The sequence below is a fragment of the Pimephales promelas genome, chromosome 18, assembly GCF_988280905.1.
Source record: "Pimephales promelas chromosome 18, fPimPro1.hap1.1, whole genome shotgun sequence".
Classification (NCBI taxonomy): Eukaryota; Metazoa; Chordata; class Actinopteri; order Cypriniformes; family Leuciscidae; genus Pimephales; species Pimephales promelas.
In genome coordinates, this window is record NC_142786.1 from 3341529 (window position 1) to 3365038 (window position 23510).

Genomic DNA, 23510 nt, shown 5'->3' on the forward strand with positions numbered 1-23510 from the left:
AAAGTTTAGTTCTACATTAACAAAAATTAAATTAATGTATTAAAAACAAACAGTATTGCCTCTAAATTCATTATCTACTGTTGTTTTCCCTCAGAATTATATTCAAATTAGTTTCACTTATTCGTTTCAATTCGTTGAATTCAACGGACAGCGACATCTAGAGGTGACACACACCCACACACACACGACTCAGACCAGGGCTCAAATGAATATAGCTTTAATTTATCAGCGTGCTCTGAGACAAAATATACCATAAGTAAACAAATATCATTTTCCTGATATTTTACAAGTAATAATCTTTATAATTCAATCACAAAATTAATATCTTATTCTTTTACACTTTATTAGAAAAAAAAATAACATACACTCATTCTACAATCACATTCAGCAGTGAGTTTCTTGTACACATTTACATAGACACACACAGCCCACATTATATCAATTCAAGAAAGGGGAATTTTTGAACATGACTAAAACAATGAATCATGTAAAAAAGGGTTATTTTGGACCCTGGGACTTGTCATTTGAAAACATAATACCTTTATCTCATATTCAACAAACTTGAGCATTATTATTCCCCACATATCTCTCAGTATATCACAACTGTGGAAAAACCGTTTAATGGCAAAACACACTCTTCCTGTTGGTCTGGGCAGATGCTTATACAAGTCTCTGTATGTGATTCATTTTGCTGTAGGTTCACAGAAACATGATGACGTTCGAAAACGTCTTTCCCTTTGTGTAGGTCAGGAGTAAATAACAGCGACAGCCAACACAATCACAGGACTGGCCAATATTAACAACCGCAATCTTAAAGGTCTGGGAATTTTGCTACAAAAGGGAGTGAAACTGCATTAACAGATCTGTTTCATGGGTGAATCTAACATGTCCAGGTCATTTTTCACCCCAAATCAAAAGAATGAAATAGGAAAGATATTGCTTAAAGAAAATGAAGCCTATTTCTAATCTAGTCGTTACATTGTGACAATATTTTGATGAAAGCACCATTTTAACCAAATTCTTAATACTGTAAAAAACAACTATATTCTCATTAAAAATGTGAAAAATATATTATTTTGAATGGCAAATAAATGTATCGTACAACATTTATACTGATTTATATAATACAGTATTTATTATAATAAAAATACTGCATTAAAGTAATGAAAAACTGAGAATTACAAAAAAAAGTTACCTTTCAGCAATTATGAGAATTTGGGTAAAATGTGTTATTCGTTAAAAACAATGTAAACATTTTAATGCAGCTACAAACCGGCTAAATTTTACATAAGCAATTTTCTCATTTAGATTTTTTGGTGAAATATCACTTGAACATGTTTGAGATTCACACGCAAACCACTGAAAAGTGGATTGCCACACCTAGACAGCACTTTTAGCCACCTTAAACACATAAGGATTTAAAAAATTATAGGCAGCTCACTAGTTTTGAGTCTAGATTTGCTCAGTGTAACACCATTTCATTGCGTCTCATTCTGTTGGCTAAACTAAAGTTTTCCATTTCCCTTCTATTACAACAGCTAATGTTGTGTTTGCACACATTCTCTCTCTCTTTCTCTCTCTCTCACACACACACCAAAATATCATAAAAAGCAGCAATGTAGTCTCTCCTTTATGAGTGTCCTGTTGTGTCTCTCAGGTCCTGGAACTGCAGGTATAGCTAGAGAAACGCTCCAGTAATCTCACGTGTACCTTAGCGCATGTTCAGCGCACTAGTGTGAAGGCCTGTGTTCTCAGAGGTCCGTGTGTCCTAGGTTAAACCAGGCTCCTAGGTGTACCGTTGAGCGCTGCTGATTTGAGCCGGGACAGGCCGTTACCGCTGCTGCTGGGGGGGCTGGACTGCACCGCCACTCCCGTCCTCTGGGTGGAGCTGCTCACCTCGAATACCTCGTGGATGGCCTTTCGAAAGCAGTGGAAGTTGTAGTCTATCAAACCTGCGGAAGACAGAGGCATGAGATATGTATCGCATATTAACACACTACAGAATTTAATATGCAGAGACATCTTTATGTAAGAAACAATGTAAGAAACTTTGCTTTCGTTTGCAAAACTTCTGCGTTACCCAAAAAACTTCTGTGTTCACCCAAGACATTTTACGTTTACTTGCAAAACATCTGCGTTCCCCTGAGCAAACTTTTGCATTCCCCCCAAAAACTTTACATTTACTCACAAAACAATCACGTCCCTATGAGAAAGTTTGCTTTCGCTTGCAAAACTTTTGCGTTCCCCAAGAGACTTTAGGTTCAATCGCAAAACATTTGCGTTCCCCCAAAACATTTTTGTTTGCTCGCAAAACCTCTGCTTTCCCATGAGAAAACTTTTGCGTTCCCCCAAGAAACTTTAAGTTTATTCGCAAAACATTCACATTTCTCTAAGAAACTTTGCTTTCGTTCGCAAAACTTTTGCGTTCCCCCGAAAAAATGTTTGCGTTCACCCAAGAAACATTACGTATGCAGGCAAAACATTTCTGTTTGCTCGCAAAGCATATGCGTTCCCCTGAGAAAACTTTTGCATTCCCCCCAAAAACTTTACGTTTACTCGCAAAACAATCACGTTCCTATGAGAAAGTTTCCTTTCGCTTGCAAAACATTTGCGTTCCCCCAAAACATTTTTGTTCGCTCGCAAAACATCTGCTTTCCCTTGAGAAAACTTTTGTGTTCCTCCAAGAAACTTTAAGTTTATTCACAAAACATTTACGCATCTCTCAGAAACTTTGCTTTCGTTCGCAAAACTTTTGCATTCCCAAGATATTTTACGTTAGCTCGCAAAACTTTTGCGTTCCCCCGAGAAAACTTTTGAGTTCGCCCAAGAAACATTACGTTTACTCGCAAAACAATCACGTGGCACTGAGAAACTTTGCTTTCTCTTGAAAAACATTTGCGTTCCCCAAGAAACTTCACGTTTGTTTGCAAAATTTTGCGTTCCTGTAAGAAAGTTTGCTTTCGCTTGCAAAACATTTGTATTCGCCAAAAGACTTTACATTTAATCTCAAAACTTTTGCGTTACCCCCCAAAAAATTTGTTAGCTTGCAAAACATCTGCTTTCCCATGAGAAAAATTTGTTCCCCCAAGAAACTTTCCGGTTAACCGGAAAACATTCACGTTTCTCTCAGAGACTTTACGTTCGTTCGCAAAACATTTGCGTTCCCCTGAGAAAACTTTTGCGTTCCCCCAAAAAATGTTACGTTTACTCGCAAAACAATCACGTTTCTCTGAGAAACTTTGCTTTCGCTTGCAAAACTTTTTCGTTCCTCAAGAGACTTTACAATCAATCGCAAAACTTTTGCACCCACCAAACTCCCCCCCCCGCCAAAAAAAATGTCTTCGCTCGCAAAACATCTGCTTTCCCATGAGAAAACTTTTGTGTTCCTCTAAAAAACTTTACGTTCGCTTGCAAAACTTTTGTGTTCCACTGCAGAAATATTTGCACCCCCCCCCCTCTTCGCAAAGAACTCAATAACGATCGCAAAGTTTCTCACAGGAACGAAAACATTTCACGAGCGAACGCAAGGTCTCATTTTTTTGTCCATTACCTGCTTTATTTAGGACGTGAAAGTAAAGTAAAGTCAATCAAATAAATGACCCGCAGTCTGAAAGACTCTTTAACTTCACACAAGTCTGATGCTCTCGAATGAGCGGTCGGGTCTGTACCTTTCCTCTCAAAGCTCTCCTCTCTCAGGATGCAGACCAGAGCCAGGAACTTGGTGACCTCCTTCAGGTAAAGCACTGTGGTGTTGTTCAACTTTATAATGGCCAGAGACTCTTTATCATAAGCGTTACCGTTACCGTCGTCTTTTAGACTATACAATCAACAAATGGACAAAACAAAAGGATACAATATATTACAATCATCTTATATCTTACACTTTTCTTAAACATTAAAAACATCATACCGTCCCAAAACTTTTGAATGCTTGTGTGTATTTTTATAGATCATTGCAGTGTAGTGAAGACAAATACATCTCACGGTCTTCAGGATGGACATATTTATCCGTTTAATGCGGTGTAACGTTCACAGATTCTCACCCATAAATACACGAGACGTCAATGACGACATCGATCATGTCACAGCAGAGCTCGTACGACTGCATGTCCACCGGAGAGCTGTCCGTGGCGATGTAGATCTTACTGACCACGTCGAACAGGAACGCTTTCTCAATCCCAGAATTCTGAGAGGGAATGACACATTTACAAATATACACTTATCACTTCTGTTATGCGTCTCTTATGTGCATCGATAAACACCAATAAAAGCATTTAGAGCAGAGACGTTTTATCTAGACTATACTGGAAGCATTCATTATGAGGAAAGCAGCTGTGTACATACAGAGATGAATATGTTGAGGAGGTTTTCCAGCGTGGGAAGTTGAGGGATGAGTTTCTGGACCACTTTACTGAAGGCCTCAAATATGGAGTGATCATAGATGCTGGTCAGATAGAAACTGAAAACAAACAAAGAGAAATATCGCTAACATATTAATTCATAATGCAAAAATGACATTCAGAATGTCAGGAATTGAGGTTCAAAAAGGGGATGAATTTAAGCAATTTGCTTAACAGTGAGAGTAAATATTATATTGAATTTATGGTTTTAAAAAACACTTAAAAGTATAAAGATGAACATAAAGTGACGTGACACTTCAAATAAAGATCGTATGAATTACACACTTACTAGGTGGCAACAAGTGACTAATAAAAAAATAATTTGTCATTGAATCGATCCTTCGAGAGATTCGTTCAAAAATGCTGATTCATCATTGAATCCAAGTTTTTATTTTTTTATTATTCAAATTAATTCAATATTTTTAAATAGACTGCAGCAAATATAATTTAGTCAGAAACTGAAAAATAACACAGAATCGGTTCAGAATCATGATCTCTATTTTAAACAAAAAACAAATGTGATTTTCATTTTATCCAGAATCATGCTATAATCGTGATATTTGAGAATTTTTTTGTACACTATTACAGTTTTTTCTTTTTATCTAAGATTTATTTTAATTCGCAAAAACAAATTTTAAGGGTTGCACTTTATTTTAAGGTGCCTTTCTACACTGTACTTATGCATTTAAGTACTAAGCATTATTACTAAACTACATGTACTTACTATAGGATTAGGATCAGAGTTTGATTTGGTTTATTGCATGCAATTATGCATAATTTATAGTTATTACTATAGTAACTACAACAATAACACTGTCAAATAAAGTGTTACCATTATTTAACAAAATCAACACTATTAATTACACAATCTCTGATGCATTACTTGATGGGATATCTCAGTAGCCTGTCTAAAAGCACAACATAATCCTATCAAACACTCGGTATCTGTCATTAGACTGTATCAAGGCTGATTTGATCAGTACATCAGGACAACCAACCTGAGGTGAAGCTTTTCCAGACTGGCGTCAGCTAGATCATCATTAGCTCTCTGATGAATGTCTCTCTGCGTCTCTATCTTATGATCGTCTGATAACCCGTCCACCTTATGTATAAACACCTCAAAATTGATCTCCGGGTTCACCCTGAATGCCCGCGACACAGTGAGATGTAGCCGCCCTAATGCTTCAACATAGTCATCCTACAGAGAGAGTAGAAACACATCCATACATCATGTTAATGACAGCCAGGAATTGAACAAGGAAAAATTAAAGCAAGCAGCTTGAATGACAATCTCATATTTTGCTGGTGTCGGGTTACCTGAGCATCGATGACGAAGATCAGCGCGCCGGTGCCCCTGAAAATCATCTCATAATCGAAGGTCGGGTCGAAAAAGTCCACCTGCCCTGGAAAGTCCCATATGTGAAAGTTCACGAAGGAACTGCCCGAGATGTCGTCCTTGTAGATCTTGTTAGTGCTCTCCAGGAACAGCGTCTCATTTGGAGACATCTTATGAAACACCACCTGAGATTCAAAACATCAAGCCATAGCTCAATATGGACATATTGGTTAAAAAACAAATCTGATTCTGATATTGTCAATATTTCACACAGAAATGATGAAACCATCTTAAATATACACAAATGACAAAAATGCTCGTTCCTCCTAACACAGAAAATGCGTTTCAGAGGCAAGAGATTTTAAGCAGTATTAAATGTTACTTAATAATAAAAGGAAATATTATTTTGCAAGCATAGTTTTACATACAACATTTGCAAAGCATTTATTCATAGTCTGGAATCATTTAAAGCCCTTTGAACAGTTTGCAGTTTGTACTGAAAGTGTCTTTTGGACCTTGAACCATTTGGTTCCCATTGAAGTCCATTATATGAAAAATCCTGGAATGTTTTCATCAAAAACCTTCATTTCTTTTCAACTGAAGAAAGAAAGACATGAATATCTTGGATGACATGGGGGTGAGTAAATAAATATCAGCAAAAGTTTTTTTTTTTTTTTTTTTTTTAAGTGAAGGCTATGCCTCTTCTGTATGGATAGAAAATTGTTATATTACATGACACAAATTTAGATAGGCTTCTCAGAGGTTACCCAACATGTTTTATTATGACAGGTTTCAAAAATAATGATAGAAATAATGTCTCTTCTGTATTAGAAAAATAAATATATAAATAATAAATAACTAAATTATTATTAATAATAATAAATAACAAATACTTCAAAATTGAACAAAAATAGCTCTCACAAACTTACTTACACGTAATGCTGACATAAAAAAACATACTGGCCTTATAATCAAGTACAGTGAGGAGGGTAAAAGGGTACATGGATGATTATGGTAATATTATTGATATTGAAATATACCGTTGTACTCCAAGTAACTTCCAAGAATACCATGGTAAGTTTAGAAATAAGGCACTATGAACCTTTACCATGGTATTCTCATCAAAGTACAAAAGTATTAACGTTACCATCTGATGTGGAAACTGGAACTGCCACAATACGTTAACGTACGTTTTTGTAAGAAATTATATAAATTTTATATTGTAATGTACTTCAAAGAACACCATGGTATTGTCATCGTGTTATTGTCCAAAACCAGGGCATTACCATAGTACTTTTTTAGTTAGTGCAGTGCTGTGTCCATATGGGATCTGACCTTCTGGATGGAGGACTTCCCGCTTCTCCTCAGTCCCATCAGCAGGATTCTGGGTTTATTGTCTGCAGAGGGAGAATTTTCCATGTTCTCCTGCATCATGTCCATGTTTTCCACGCCGTAGCCGAAATCTTTGGGGAAAGAGTCCACCAGGCTTCCGGCTAGCTGCTCTTCGTACTCCATCGACATTATAAATCTATATTTTAAGCTTTAAATCCCTTTGATCTGTCTATGTTGACTTCCTAGGATCTGTTTGAGTGATTGAGGTGGGGTCGGTGTGGATTAAATGTTTAGTTTGGATACAGATGAGGAGGTTTCATAGTGGGAAGCGGTTAGCTTGCTGCATGAACACAAACAAACGGGAAGCTGATCATATGACAGGCGCAGAGCAAGAACGCCTGCAGGCGAGCGGAAAGGTCTGACGCGTGAGCAGCCTCTGAGTGGAGCGGACTCTCAACGGTTGATCATCCCATGTTTCCAAAATGTAATTATGTGAAAGAGAGGTTCACAATTTTACTCTAAATTTACAGAAATGATGTTTATATTTATTATATTAATACACTAGGATAATAAAATAAAATATTTGCAAGTCCATAGATCTTTCCCTCGTTTTTTATATTTATATTTAAGAACATTTCTGCAAAACTGCCTTTTTACGTATTTATACGTATTTATACGTAAACATATTATATTATATTATATTATATTATATTATATTATATTATATTATATTATATTATATTATATTATATTATATTATATTATATTATATTATATTATATGAATGAATGTTGGAGCTCATCCAACAGGGGGCGCTTATATACACGAGTATGAGTCACACGCCTCTCTCACAGACAAGACAGTCGCAGAAGAAGCAGCAGCAGTGTTGACAGGAAGAGCGTTTGTGAGTAAAAACAAGCGTTTACACACACGTATTTTAAACTCGTATGATTATTCTGTCGGCATTATTTTGGAACAAATCTTACACTTATATTTTGGGGTTTATAGCCTACTGTATTGCGCTGTTGTCACATTGATATCTGCTGGTGAATTTGAAGAGGTTTCATTCAAACACGCCTTTGAAAACACAAAAATAAACAAATATGTTGCAAAATATATCGTTTTGAATGAATAACAACCTATGATTGTTTCATAAAACAAATTGAATTCAATTAGGAACTCAATAAGGTTTAATTCGAGACTGAAACATTTTGCTGTTTGTCCTGCTGGCTGTTTATATCTTTCATATTTTGACAATAATGTTTTCATGTAGGCTATATGTACTCAACTTACTTCAGTAGGTCCTTAGTTGTGTCAAGTGTTTTAAATGAAGATTACACAGTAATTTCTGTCAAATGTGAACCTGGAGGTAATTCGTTTCAGTTAATTTCAAGTGAGGAAAATTGATGAATAATTAGAGTTTGTGAACTGTCAGTCATTCCACTAAGCTATTATGCTCATCTCCTGGCTTTAGTTACTTTTACAGATGTAGTTTTTATTGGAGAGTTTTCAGTTAAAATCAGAGTATTATTATTATTATTATTTAATATAGCTACATATAGGTGTGTGTGTGTATACTATATATTATACACACACACACACACACACACATACACTGCCGTTCAAATGTTTGGGATCATTAAGTTTTTTAATGTTTTAGAAAATGCTCTCTTATGCTTACCAAGGTTGCATTTATTTGATTAATTTTCGTTACTGTCACTTTTGCTAAATAACATTATTAATTTCTTTCATTTATTTTAACGGGAGTGTATAATGTTACAAAAGCTTTTTATTTCCGATAAATGTTGTTCTTTTGAACTCTCTATTCATCAAAGAATCCTGCATTTTTTTGTACACTACAAAAAAAAACAGTTTTTTTGTAACTGTTTTCAATATTGATAATAATAAATAATGTTTCTTTAGTATCGAATCATCATATTAGAGTGATTTCTGAAGGATCACGTGAGACTGGAGTAATGATGCTGGAAATTCAGCTTTGCATCACAGGAATAAATTTGATTTTTTTTTTTAAATAAATATATTCAAATATAAAACATATTTTTTTTATTGTAATAATATTTCACAATATTGCAGTTTTTCTATTATTTGTTAAATAAATGCATCCCTGGTGAGCAGAAAATATTTATTTTGAAAACATAAAAAATCTTTCAGATCCCAAACTTTTGAACGGCAGTATATATGTACATATATATATATATATATATATATATATAGACCTGCAGAAGACTAGATATTTTAGAAGTCTTTTGAAACTTGCGGTAGTAAAAGAATATGGTTTTGTGGATTGTTTTCCTTCTCTAGATTCCCTGTATGCAGACATGAGTGTCCCAGACTACATGCAGTGTGCTGAGGACCATCAGACAGTTCTGGTGGTGGTCCAGCCCGTGGGGATCGTCCCAGAGGACCAGTTCTTCCGCATCTACAAGCGGATCGTCAGCGTGAGTCAGGTCAGCATTCGAGACTCCCAGCGCGTCCTTTTCATCCGATACCGGCACCATTACCCCCCTGAGAACAACGAATGGGGCGACTTTCAGACCCACCGCAAAGTGGTGGGTCTCATCTCTGTCACCAGCTGCACCGCGGCCAAAGAGTGGCCCCAGACGTCAGACCGTTTCCACGGGCAGAAGGAGGTGTTCGGCTCCACGCTGTACGACTCGCGGCTGCTGGTGTTCGGGCTGCAGGGGGAGCTGGCGGAACAGCAGCGCACGGATGTGGCCTTCTACCCCAGCTATGATGACTGTCCGGATGTGGAGAAGAGGGTGGAGGATTTCATCGAGTCCATATTTATCGTCCTGGAGTCCAAAAGGCTGGACAGGGCAACCGATAAATCCGGCGATAAGATAACACTGCTGTGTGTGCCGTTCGAGAAGAAGGACTTTGTGGGGTTGGACACAGACAGCAGGTGAGTTTGGGTTCTGGGAATGTACATTCAATTGATAAATTACTGAGAAGTTCAGTTCAAATGATAAACTGCCGAGAAATTAATTTTTTTTTTTATTGTTGATGACCAACATAATAGTCAAACCATATTGTGGGTGGCTGACGAAACTTCAATTACTTTATTAATTACCTCAAATCATGTATTATTTCTCGAATGCAAGCATCACTATTAGATTATTAGAGATGGACCGTATACTGTAAAAGAACCATATCAGTTATATATATATATATATATATACACACATTTTTAGGACCGTACATTATATTGTTATGATGCCTTCATTTATTTGTAGTATTTATATTAACTGGTTATTTATCATAATTATTTTGACTATGGTTTCCCAAACCTTTTTGTCAGCTGAACCCATTTGGCCTAAAATGTATACCGCAAAGTATTTTAAGTTAATATTGTAATAATTTATGAACTCATATACATATTCACAGTTCTCTGTTGATGGTTTTATATATTTAATATATTTAAAAATAATCACACACTCTCACACACATTTATTTTTTTATATTTAAACATTGTGTTAAGTGTTTTATTTTGAATTGATTTTGACATTTTTATAATAATTAATTATTAGCTTTTATAAGCTTTTATTTATAACCAAGGAACCGCCTGCTGATCCTTCAAATTCCTGTTAAACTTATTTAGACAAAATAGTAAAAAAAATGTAACATCGTCCGTTTATCAATTAGTATCCAAAACAACGAAAATAACTTATTGAAGGATCTCTAATCGCCATTAATGTTGTTTATACTTGCCGTTTTTGGAATGAAGAGATAAAAAAATAACAAAAAAAAACTTTGGTGTGTAAATCATCCTAAATTTAGACTGAATTTCACAATGCTAAATACTATTCCCCCAAGTCCCACAATATGATGGTTTTGCCTGTATGTCAACCGTGCATGATCTTCTCTCCTGTTTCATGAGTTTTGCCTTTTTTTTTTCATGGTTGTTTTTTTTTTCTACCCTTCTCTTGTTTTGCCTTGTTTTATTTGTCTTTCTTCTTTTCTTTCATACTGTCCTGTGAGTTTATTATGGGGTGTGAAAAGGTGAGCCGGTAGTTCGTTCTCCTGCTTTAGTTCATTCTTACCTGATCCTCCTCTTCCTCTTCCCTTCAGTGACACACTGCTTGGACCTCGATTCTCTTGAGTCTCAGTTTAGAGTAGAAAGGTCAAACTCATTTTTGTGACGGAAATGTGCAGGAACGGAAAAAAGAGCTTTGAGCAGCGTGTAATATTTTTCATCTTTGAGTCGATTGTTTAAAGGTGAAATATGGGCAAGATTCTCGGGGTCCTGGTGCCTGACAGGGTCAAGTGTTTGATCAAGTATACCACCTCTCTCTTAACGGCAGAAGTTCATGGATGTCATTCAGTAATTCATGAGTGATTGCACGCAAAGCTTTGTGCTCATCTCATCTACGGTCGCAGCATGAATTCTAACATGGCATCCATTTCGAGTCGAGTTTACTTGTGTTTGCTCCATCGTAGGATGGAGGTTCTTGATCTGCAGTTAAATGTAGATTATACATATAGATTCTTTATAAAGATGATTTTAATTAAGTGAATAATATTAATGTTATTATTAATTATTAATATTATTTTTGAATATATTTGTATGTTTAATGCATATAATACTAAATATTTAATTAATAATTTTATGTATTTTTTAATCAATATTAGGGATTCATGGATATAGACATTCTGGATAATATACTATCATATAATTTAATATACATAATGTGTTTAATGCATAATACTAAATATTTAATTAATAATTTTATGTATTTTTTAATCAATATTAGGGATTCATGGATATAGACATTCTGGATAATATACTATCATATAATTTAATATACATAATGTGTTTATAAATATTATTTTAAGTAATGTAAAGCAATGATATTAATAATAATTATAATTATTATATTTAAATGTTTATTATATTATATAAATTATTATAAATTATTATATTTATAATTATATATTTATATTTATAATTATTATATTATTATATTTATATATTATATTATATAAAATATATTTTTATTTATACTAATGAATATTACATTAATACTAACTTCAGATGTGATTTATCATTATTAGGGATTCATTGTATAATATAATATAATATAATATAATATAATATAATATAATATAATATAATATAATATAATATAATATAATATAATATAATATAATATAATATAATATAATATAATATAATGCATTGTAAATAAGCATTGCAACTTGTATTATACTCCTACATATAAGTAATAATGTCTATAACTGTTTTGCTGTGTGAAGTTTAGGCTAATTGATCATTAATAAAATAATAATCTTGCATTCCCACTAGAGTTCCAACCTGGTATTGAAATATTGAAAGATTTAGTCAACAGTTTTGTAATCAGTCATATGCTGGTTGAATCGGGGAAAAAAAATAAATAAATAAAAATATTCCAACATTGGCTTAATCAGACTGTTGCTGATCATAATGTTATTATATGGTCACTGATGCGTCATCCCGATATGTAAAACTAAATATTTATGAAAGTCTTAAAAAATGCGTTTCTCTTCTGTCTACTTCTCTCTTGAATAACACTTGACCCTCTTGCACACTATCTACAGGGGTCCCTCCACCACAGTTTTACCTCCTCATGTTTATAAATCCTTGATTTATTTTTTAGTTCCTTCAAGTTGCTGAAATCCCCAGTGTTTTGCCTTTGCATCACCTTCCCTCTGCATCCATCTCTCCACCTCCAGCTTCCCTCTCTGTCTGTAAATCCTGGGCAAAGACAGAAGACAAAGCTTAATGCAAAACCACATCAGCATATTTGTGCTCCGTATAAGGCGAGCCAAATGAGGCGGCATCGATCCACCGCTGAATAAAGATCTTGAATGAAACATGGCTGACGTCACCTGCACTTGGCTGCGAGCGTTGATGAAGAACTGAGCCGTGTGTGTAAACGCTGAGAGTTTATCTGACTGCTCTTCCTCAGGCACTATAAGAAGCGCTGTCAGGGGCGCACGAGGAAGCACGTGGGAGATCTGTGTCTGCAGGCCGGGATGCTGCAGGACGCCCTGGTGCATTATCACATGGCCGTGGAGCTGCTGCGCTCTGTCAATGACTTCCTGTGGCTGGGAGGTAAGATGAATGATTGAAAAGGGCGATTGCTCTGTTAAAGCGGTTCAGTTGAATGAGTGTGAACCCTGGTGCGCACCAAACAAGTGAACCCAAAGGGGGATTTATGATATATCTGAAATATGTACGCAACATGGACCAATAAACCAAAAACAGGATGTGATGTCATAACCGTAAAAAGGACAGAATGCTCTTCGCGTCATAGGCGTTACGTTTCCCATCACAGCTCGGTTCAGGCATCAGAACCATGGTCCAGATCTTCGTTTGTGTGTAACGGTAACAGGGGAGTGCCTGGTGCTGTTTTGACTCCTTTACATACTTTCTAAGCTTTTCGTGAGTTCTTAGCTGGTAAAAAATATAATATATATGCACATACTGTACAACAAGCCCCTTTAGCCCAACACACAGCACTGTTTTTAATGTTTGGTAAGTTCTGTTGCAAAGTATGCCACAAAATATACGTCATAAAAGCTGTATATTTTTGCTTTTTTGTTTTTTTTGTATATTTAGATTCAATGTTAAAAATGACAGTGTGAACGCTAAGCGAACAAGGACTAAATGTAATGTTTTCTTTACATTTAGTAAGAACCAAGTGTGTAAACACACCCTTAATCACCCTAAATCATTATTTTAGTATCATTAAAATCCTATTTTAGATAAATGTTAGTATTTTGAATGGTTGAATTTTTATATGTTCTGTTTTTATTTTTATTTTAGAAAGTTTTAGTAATTTCTTTACTATTACTATATAGTTCATATATTAATAGGTAAAAAGATATACATACATATATCTTTAAATTTTGCATTACATGTTAAATGCATGTTAAAAATCACCTAAAAATGCATGCTAAAAGTTTAATGCATGTTAAAAATCACCTAAGAAATTCCTGTAATACTGGTAATACTAATATACTATATATAAATTTGTATATATGTTTTTTCAAATAATTTTAGTTAACTATAATAACCCTGTCTCAAATATCTAAAGGAGGCCATTTACTTAAATGTAAGAATGGCATGAGAAACCTGTATTACAACATCTTGGCTCTTAGAAGACTAATAGTACAGGTATTTTACTTGTATTATGTAACTATTACCTCGTGTACACTTGCCTGAGCAAAGTTATATCCAATCTTTAAACTCATGATGCCCAGCTAAGAAAGTAAACCCAGGCACTTTCATCGCTTTCTCCAGCAGCTGTGACCTTCTCAGTCTTTGCTTTCCCAAAGACCTCTCTCCAGTGATGAATGAGAACAGTGAAATGGTTTCTGTTTTGTTCCTCAGCTGCTTTGGAGGGACTGTGTTCTGCGTCTGTCATCTTCCATTACCCAGGAGGCACTGCAGGGAAGAGCGGAGACCGTAAACCTGGCGTCTCCTCTGCTGCCGACGCTGGGAAGAGACACAGACCTGGTCAGTGCGGTCAGACACATCTATAGCGTCCCTTTTTATCCTACTAAACTAAACATATCAAGATGATCCATGATTTTGTTCTTCATATTTTCATTTTGGTTGCTTGAGAGATTCTCGAGTCATATTTAATTATGGAGGATAATATTGAAGACCTTTTGCATTTCTTTGCTTTGATTCATTCATAATGATAGATGTGTGATTTGCAAAACTTTTCTTCTTCGCACAGTCATGTATTTAAGGAAGAAAAGCAAGGGCCTCCTATGGAAACTCAATATGTTTTTATATCCATCATGAATGATGTGATGTGTGTGGATAAGGTTGTAAGTGAATGAGGTTGGATGTGTCGTGTGTGTCTCAGATGTTATTTACTGCTCTTGGTTTGATGTTTGTCTCTAATAAAACATCATCTGGAGTGAATAGTCACACTTTTCTTCGCTGAAAGCAGCAGAAGTGCTTAGTCTAAACCAGAGACAGTCATTATTAATGCTCATCCTCATCCGTGAGGGAAACCTGAGTCTAGAACAGGAGCGTCTGTTGTCAAATACAAAAACTCACTAAATAAATTAGTCAAAAACAGTGGGAAGATCATAGGTAAAGAGCAAAGAGGATTGTCAGGTGTGTTTAATAGAAACGTTTTGAGTCGAGCCCACTCTGTGATTTCAGACAGAGAACACTTCTTATATCCAGAGTTCTCCATGCTGCCATCGGGTCGTCGTTACAGATTACCAAAAACTAAAAACAATAGATACAAATTCTCTTTTGTTCCGAGTGCAATTAGACTTCTAAATAATTCTTAAAGGTATTTATTGAGGTTTTTATTTATTATTTTTTATTCTGTGTTTTTAAATACTGTATGTGTACTGTATGTGTCAGTTTGTGTCTGTATATCTGTGCTGCAACCAAATTGCCCAATAGGGATCTTAATAAAGTTTGACTTTGATAAAGTTTGACTTTGAGCGAGAGAGTGTTCTAGAGCAAAACACAAGACAAATGTGCTGTGCTGTCCTTTCCTTTCCTTTCCTGGTTTCCTGGGTTTCCTGGATTTCCTGGATTTCCTGGATTTCATTTCCTTTCCTGGATTTCCTTTCCTGAATTTCCCTTTCCCAAATTTCCTTTCCCGAATTTCCTTTCCTTTCCTGAATTTCATTTCCTGAATTTAATTTCCTTTCCCGAATTTCCTTTCCTTTCCTGAATTTCCTCTCCTGAATTTCCTTTCCCACATTTCTTTTCCCTAATTTCCTTTCCTGAATTTCCTGAATATCCTCTCCTGAATTTCCTTTCCCACATTTCTTTTGCCTAATTTCCTCTCCTAAATTTCCTTTCCCGAATTTCCTTTCCTCTCCTGAAGTTCCTTTCCTGAATTTCCTTTCTTGAAGTACCTTTCCCGAATTTCCTTTCCTTTCCTGAATTTCCTTTCCTGAATTTCCTTTCCTGAAGTTCCTTTCCTGAATTTCCTTTCTTGAAGTTCCTTTCCCGAATTTCCTTTCTTTTCTTGATTTTTCTTTTCCTGATTTTTTTTTCTTTCCCGAATTTCCTCTCCCGAATTTCCTTCGTTCTGAGTTTCTTTATTTCCACATTCATTTTCATGTATTAACATAAACAGTACATAATCCTAAAAACACCATAACATAATATTTAAATTTGAAGTCATTAACAGGTGTATCATTCATTCACACGTTTCATTTGCTAATTAATCCACTGTGGTGAGGTTTGCTCTACAGATTTATGTCTTGTATTTGCACACTCAAGCCACAGTTAAAGTGAACGTACAATCTGTCAAACCAAATGACATTTATTTGAAAGAAATATACATTTTCCAAGTAAAACATTTGACAAAAATAAGTGACATTTCACATTTGTGATAGATGCCGTTCAAAATGAAGAGAAAAGCTGTTGATTTGTACAGATGCCATTTGGTTGTGGCTTAAGTGTCCAATGACATTTTTTTAAGGCTTTGATAACGTATTCAAAACTAAGAGAATGAATCATATTTAAGCTTGCATGCTTCCTTAATGTCTGTTAACAGCTGTTATAAAGTCCACCACCCAATCCTGCATGTCGCCGCCGTTGAACTGACGGCTTTTTCACAATGTCAGGATCATAACAGACCATTTACTGCCCTGATATGTGCTGTACTAACACTGCTTACCATGAACTGCAGCTTGTGCCAAGAGTGAACCAGGCTCTCTCTCTCTCTCTCTCTGTCTCTCCCTCTCTGTCTGTGTCTTCAGGCGCTCAAGAAGTTCTCATTGACCCAGGTACAGTAAAGCACACGTGTAGCTCTAGATAAGGATGTTATTCCTGCCCGTTTGTGCTCTTGTGATTGTGCTTGTGCATGTGTGCTGGTGTTTTGGTGGAGTTTTGTGTTTCTGATCTGATGGTAATGAAAATATCTGCAGTGATTTCAGTGCATGGATGTGAATCTTTACTTTTAAATCCAGCTGAGAGGATTTATACCTCTTTTATTGCAATCATTGGATGTTTATGTTTCTTTGCCTAATTTTTGCAGTAGTTATCAAGTCAAAATTTGCAGTGCAGACACTTACTGATCAAATAAGTTTGTGATTTTGATGATATATTAAGAGTAACTAATGGTGTTGACCTCATGATTTAGTTGATAGATGTAATACACACGAATACACTTTACGACATGTGCTCTTTGCTGACACTAGAGGTCAGTGTTTGTTTGATCACAAACAGATTTAATTTGCATCGCAAAATCAAAAGATTAAACATTTTAAATGGTTTTCTCATTACTTTAATGAGTTTGGAAGGTAAAACCAACAGTACAGATACAGAACTTTATTTATGAAAGATTCCTAAGGTATACTAAACTGTTATGAAAGATAATGCACTGATGAATCGTTCCCGATAAGGGATATGGATTAAGTAAACAGGGTGAATTTGTTCTCTCTCTCTCTCTTTTTTTAATAAACCTCCTGAGTGTGTAATTATTTTCTCATTCCTCTAAACATGTTTTCTTAATGACTTTTTATATTTAATTCAAGAAATAGCTTGCCGAGTTCCAGGCCTTGCATCAGACAAATGGGCTTGTTTGCAGCATCTCATATCTCAGGGCTGTTAAATGCTAAATAAAATCTTTAGTATTATTATAACATTTGAAAAAAAGAGAGCATGAATGCAAGCATTGCATTAGCATGGAGAGAACAGATTCAACTCTCTTTTCATTTATCATGGTGCGTTAACGTTGGTTGTCTCTCTTGTCTTCCTGTCCAGGTGCTCTGACGACCAATGGCATCAGCGCAGACACGAGCACTGAAATCGGCCGAGCCAAGAACTGCCTGAGTCAGGAGGACATCATCGACAAGTACAAGGAGGCCATCTCTTATTACGGCAAGGTAACTTACATGTGAGAGCTGTTTTGCTCTGTCTGAGACGATGTTCTCTGATGTGGAGGATCAGCAGCCATGTTCACAAAGCCTGCATTTTTTTTTTTATCAAAACTGCAATAAAAACAGTAATATTGTGAAATATTATTTCCATTTAAATTAATTAACTGATTTCTATGTGAAAATATTGTAAAATGTAATTTATTTCTGTGGTCAAACATCATTACTCACATGATCCTTCAGAATTCATTCTAATGATTTGATTTTCAAGAAGCAGTTTATGACTATTATTATCAATGATGAAAACAGTTTTGCTGCCTTATATTTTTGTGGAAATCATGTGGATTTATTTTTTTCAGGATTCTTTGAGGATATGTCTGGAATTTTTTTAATAATATTATAAATGTCTTTAATTTCATCGTTTTAATTTATCTTTGCAGAAATATCTTTATAAACATAGTTTTGGCTCTAAACTCTGGGTAACATTTTATCACTGGGGTTCATTTGTTAACATTAATTAACTACATTATTTAAAATAAACTAACAATATTGCAACATTTACTGATACATTGTTCAAATCAAAATATTGATTAGGTATTTAATTAGTTAGTATTATTTAGTGTGCCTGAGCTAACAATTAACAGTTTATTTTTATATATATATATTTTTTTATTAACTGATGGTAGCAAAAATGAATAAACACTGTCTGCCACAAATGTACTGTTAATTATTAGATTATGTTAACATTAACTAATGGGACCTTGTTATCAAATGTTACCAAAATCAGCCATGGTAAAATGGTTTTTTCAAAATCATTTAATAATGTAACTGTAATTTTTTATTAAATATGGCCATAATAAGTGACAATATAATAAGTAACACTATAATTGTGTAATAGTGATTTTACCGCATAGGGAGTTTTAAGCACACATTTCTCCATGCCGTGCCTAACAACGCTCTTTAACTGTGGTAAAATCACTTAAATACGCAGCTTTCTTGTGGGACATTGTTTTATTAAAAACTCAAAGTTGCGTTTCATTATTCATCAGCTCTCGCTCTGAGATGGCAAATGTTTTATGCAGGTGTTTTACCCAAAATGGCTCTGCTGATGTGCGTCCCACAGCAAATAGCCGCTAGAGATGGTCTAGATTTATTAAAATATCTTTGTATGGTGCATTTTAAACTGTTCCTGGCTCATGTAAAGTCAAGTGTTTGACCCCAGTCTTGTGAACGGAGCCGCTCATGCAGTCGTGTGCCAGCAGGGGACACTGCAGCCTCACACATTCACATTCGAACACAGCACTTTGTGCCGCTGACCACTGCTGAGCTTTGAGTTTCAAATATGATGACACGTCCTGAAGAGGCATTACAGCATGGCCTTTCTCTGACCCTCCTGGTCTTGTAGTCTGAGTTTCAGTATTGCAATTTATTATCCGGATGGTCTCAGAGTGCAGTTTTAACAGTCTGAAATTATATTTCAGCATGATTGAAATGTCAGCATGATATGGCCATTTGTGCAAAACTGTTGTGCGATCAATCAAAACCATGTTTCATAGTGTATTAACTGATTTAATAATTCAATTATTAAATAATTTTTTTTTTAAATAATTCCTGAACAGAGGCACATGCGCGAGAACCTTTTTTCACCCTCAATTTTTTTTTTTGCATTTATATTTTAATCGTTGAACCTCAATATTGCAAGTTACTGCCTTTATGGTTTTAGAGTGCGATTTTTTTTTTTTTTTTTTTTTTTTTAAATCTGAAATTGTAATGGCAATGTGATTTAAAATATCAGAATGATCTTGCCATTTATATTAAATGAGCAAAAAAAATATCACTATTTATTTATTATTGAATCAAAAACACAATTTTAATACTATTATTATAATCAAATTAATAATTAAATTATATTTATATTAAATTATGTTATATTATATATACATTTATTTATTTAGTAAAATGTATAATTTAATAATAAATATATTTTAAATTAGTTTTTATTGAATAAATACAAAATAAATTCTTTATTAAAATAAATGTATCTTTTTTCTATTAAGCTTAAATTGCTCTAATGGAATGTATTTGTGGGCTGGGTGATGATTAATTGCATTAATTAATTTTTTATGATTATTTAAAAAAAAAAAATAATTAGGACACTAAATGAACGCTTTAAAGTTGACAGCTCATAAGTCATAAAATGTTGTTGTCTATCTTTCAGTATAAAAGTGCCGGAGTGATTGAGCTGGAGGCCTGTATTAAGGCCGTCAGAGTGTTGGCCATTCAGAAGCGAGCCATGGAGGCGTCCGAGTTCCTGCAGAACGCTGTTTACATCAACCTCGGCCAGGTGAGCGCATGTACAACAACGTTCAGTAAAACCGCTACGAGTCAGTCAAGTTTCTCAATGAGGAATGATCCTGTCTGTGTTCAGCTGTCAGAAGAGGAGAAGATCCAGCGCTACAGCGTCCTGTCGGAGCTCTACGAGCTCATCGGCTTCCACCGGAAATCTGCGTTCTTCAAACGCGTCGCCGCCATGCAGTGTGTGGCTCCCACCATCCCTGAGCCGGGCTGGAAGGCCTGTTACAAACTCCTGCTGGAGACCCTGCCGGGATACAGCCTCTCTCTGGACCCCAAAGACTTCAGCAAAGGTAACGCAAGATGCTTCTGTGTAAGGCTGTCTCAAGTTATACTGTCAGAATTATTGTTTCCATTTGACAAATGTTTCAGTTTATTGTGTTCTGTGTGGTTTCTGAAGACAGGTTGGATGTGTTTCCTTTTATTAGTACATTTTTGATTCACAGACATTGTATGGTGGATTTTAATGATGGTTTGAACTTGAAGGACAATGTGTCTAAAGTTCCACCAATGGGTGAAATTACGTTACTGAAAGAATGAGCAGAGTAATCTAAAAATAAAACAATTCTAATTAGCTTTTATATTTATTTCAGTTTTAGTAATTTTAGTACACCAACATAAAGGAGTAGTTCACTTAAAAAAAAAATAAAAAAATTTTTTGCTGATAATTTACTCACCCCCATGTCATCCAAGATATCCATGTAATTCTTTCTTCAGTCGAAAAGAAATTAAGGTTTTTGATGAAAACATTCCCGCATTTTTCTCCATATAATGGACTTTACTGGTAACCAAATGGTTCAAGGTCCAAAAGACACTTTCAGTGCTAACTGGAAACTGTTCAAAGGGCTTTAAACGATTCCAGACGATGAATAAGGGTCTTATCAAGCGAAATGATCGCTCATTTAAAAAAAAGTTTGTGACTCTTGTTCGAACTCTGAATGAATCTTTTTCCGTGTCTTTTGCTTCATTCAACGAACGAAATGAACGAATTGAAAAAGATTTGTTCATTTTGATGAATGAGTTCGAACAGGAGAGTCACAAACGCGCATCACAGAACAGAGCAAGGCGACCATTTGAGCTTATAAAACTTAAACTTTTTTTTTTTTTTTTTTTTTAAAGAGCGATGGTTTATTTTGATAAGACCCTTATTCATCGTCTGGAATCGTTTAAAGCCCTTTGAACAGTTTGCAGTTTGCACTGAAACTCTCATTTGGACCTTGAACTGTTTGGTTCCCATTGAAGTCCATTATATGGAGATTATATAAATTGTGGAATGTTTTCATCAAAAACCTTAATTTTTTTTCGACTGGAGAAAGAATGACATGGATATCTTCGATGACATGGGGGTGAAATTCTCAGCAAAAGTTTTTTTTTTTTTAAAAAAGTGAACTACTCCTTTAAACTTTAGAGAAATGTTGCCTTGAAAAAATGAACTGAAATAAAATAAGTTTAAGATTTTTCATCTAATATTTATTTTATTTCAGATTTATTTCTATTAACGGAAATTCTGTGTTCTTTGTTTTCTTATGATCACAAGTTGCCTAGATTTGTTTTCTAAATTTATTTGACATGTTAGAAGTCATAGTCCCATTCATACGCAGATAACATAGATATCTTTACACCACAAGGTTAAAAACGAAGGCGTAACAAACAATATTATCCAGGGCTCCAGACTGCGACCAAATGGTCGCATTTTGCGACCAAAATTTGAGAGTGTGCGACTGAATTTTACATCCAGTCGCACATGTGCGACTAGTAAATTTGCCGCACGTTAAACGCATGGTAGCGTGGAAGGGGCGCGTCAATGAATCCGTGACAAGAATAGCGCGATTAAACGTCTGTGGGAAGGAGACGGAGACAAATATCACAACCTGATGTGCGTCTGAGCAATCAGCGATCTATCGACTCGTTAGTCGTTACCTAGCAGCGAATGCAAACAAAATGAAAGTGGAACGAAAATACGCCACTCATATATGATTAGGACCGTGGAGCAGCAGCAGCGATCCGAACCATTGACAAAATAAAGCCCCGAACTTGCCAGTCGCGGGCCGATCTCGCTCACGCAACACTGTTAATAGGAGATCCAGTGAAGAAATCCATTGAATTCGCCTCAGAATTAATAACATCAACACCACGAGATCCAGTGAGAAACACTCCGATTCGGCGCAGAGTTCTGTTATAAACCATATCAGATCAAACAGCGCTGACGTGGAAACCAGGAGAAACACTTATAGAGGCTTTCAGTCCACAAATCAGCCTAACAGAACCATGGATTTAGGCTAATGTAGTAAGTTAACTCTAACCATAAATATGATAATGTGTAAGAAAATCAAATGCTTACAAGTAGCCTACACATCTTTTCCCAGCACTTCAATAATATCATATATAAATGTTTTATTTTTTTGTATTTTTAATGTGATTACCAACACATTTTTTGTTCATCCTTTAAAAATTGTCCTAAAAAGAAAAATTTTGAGATGTTGGAAAACTCTTATTTAAACACTTAAAAAAATAATAATACCATTGTAAACAGTAGGATGTTTATTGGCTATTTTCACTCCATATACATATTTTCACTACTTTTATTAATTAATATTAAGACATTATAAATGATAATAACTAAAGTTAATTTCATCTACACCCTAAATTAAGCTTAGTGATTTATTTTCAGCACCAGTGCTACCAGATTTTTTTTTTTGTAGAACTCGCTGTGAGTTCTCATTTGAGGTGATGCTGCCCTCAACTTTGAGTCTGAAACCCTGTGAACTTAAAACAAAACAGCATATCATAATGTTAAGTCTATTTATTATTAAAGAATTTGTCAGTATTACAGTTATTTTGGGGGAAATTTGAATAATTGCATTGCAAGCTGATTTAAGGTGTGCCCCTAAATTTTCAGCTTGCGCTCCTAAAATTTTCAGTTAGGGGCAACAGCGCTCCTAGTAAAAAAAGTTAGTCTGGAGCCCTGTTATCATTTCAATCATTACCAGCGACTGTCTTCATGTAAGTCAACAGATCTTACAATGTCAATTTTTTACATTGCAGTGCAAAAGAACAGTCAGACTCCAAATAAAAAGTAATAATCATATTCTTTCTTTTTATTCCGCAATTGTAATATTATTTTGTTATTACAATTGCTTGTTGTCTGAGAGGCGATTTGTGTGATGTTTTTATGGTATATATGTGTCTGTTGATTGTCAATTGTTTCATGAAGCTTGTAT

The 23510-nt window shown here is 35.1% G+C and overlaps 2 protein-coding genes across 3 annotated transcripts in view; one reads left to right on the top strand and one right to left on the bottom strand.

The window, feature by feature from the left end:
- Positions 1–201: 201 nt before the first annotated feature.
- Positions 202–7443, bottom strand: rragcb (Ras-related GTP binding Cb). Its single transcript, XM_039678869.2, has 7 exons — positions 7072–7443; positions 5718–5921; positions 5399–5598; positions 4345–4459; positions 4044–4186; positions 3669–3817; positions 202–1952 (listed from the first exon to the last, which is right to left on the bottom strand). Exons 1-7 carry the CDS (start codon positions 7255–7257, stop codon positions 1774–1776), a joined length of 1176 nt encoding a protein of 391 aa, XP_039534803.1. The 5' UTR covers positions 7258–7443; the 3' UTR covers positions 202–1773.
- A 440-nt stretch (positions 7444–7883) lies between these two features.
- The window catches only part of trappc9 (trafficking protein particle complex subunit 9), a 213673-nt gene continuing 198046 nt past the window's right edge, over positions 7884–23510 (top strand). Inside the window, exons 1-8 of one of the 2 annotated variants that reach the window (XM_089122730.1) lie at positions 7884–7972; positions 9391–9991; positions 13035–13180; positions 14462–14587; positions 16819–16845; positions 17825–17946; positions 20156–20281; positions 20366–20582. In XM_089122730.1, the coding sequence (XP_088978856.1) occupies positions 9408–9991; positions 13035–13180; positions 14462–14587; positions 16819–16845; positions 17825–17946; positions 20156–20281; positions 20366–20582 (1348 nt within the window). In that variant the 5' untranslated portion in view covers positions 7884–7972; positions 9391–9407. The remainder of the gene's footprint in view (positions 7973–9390; positions 9992–13034; positions 13181–14461; positions 14588–16818; positions 16846–17824; positions 17947–20155; positions 20282–20365; positions 20583–23510) is intronic. The other variant, XM_089122731.1, reaches the window with a different exon arrangement.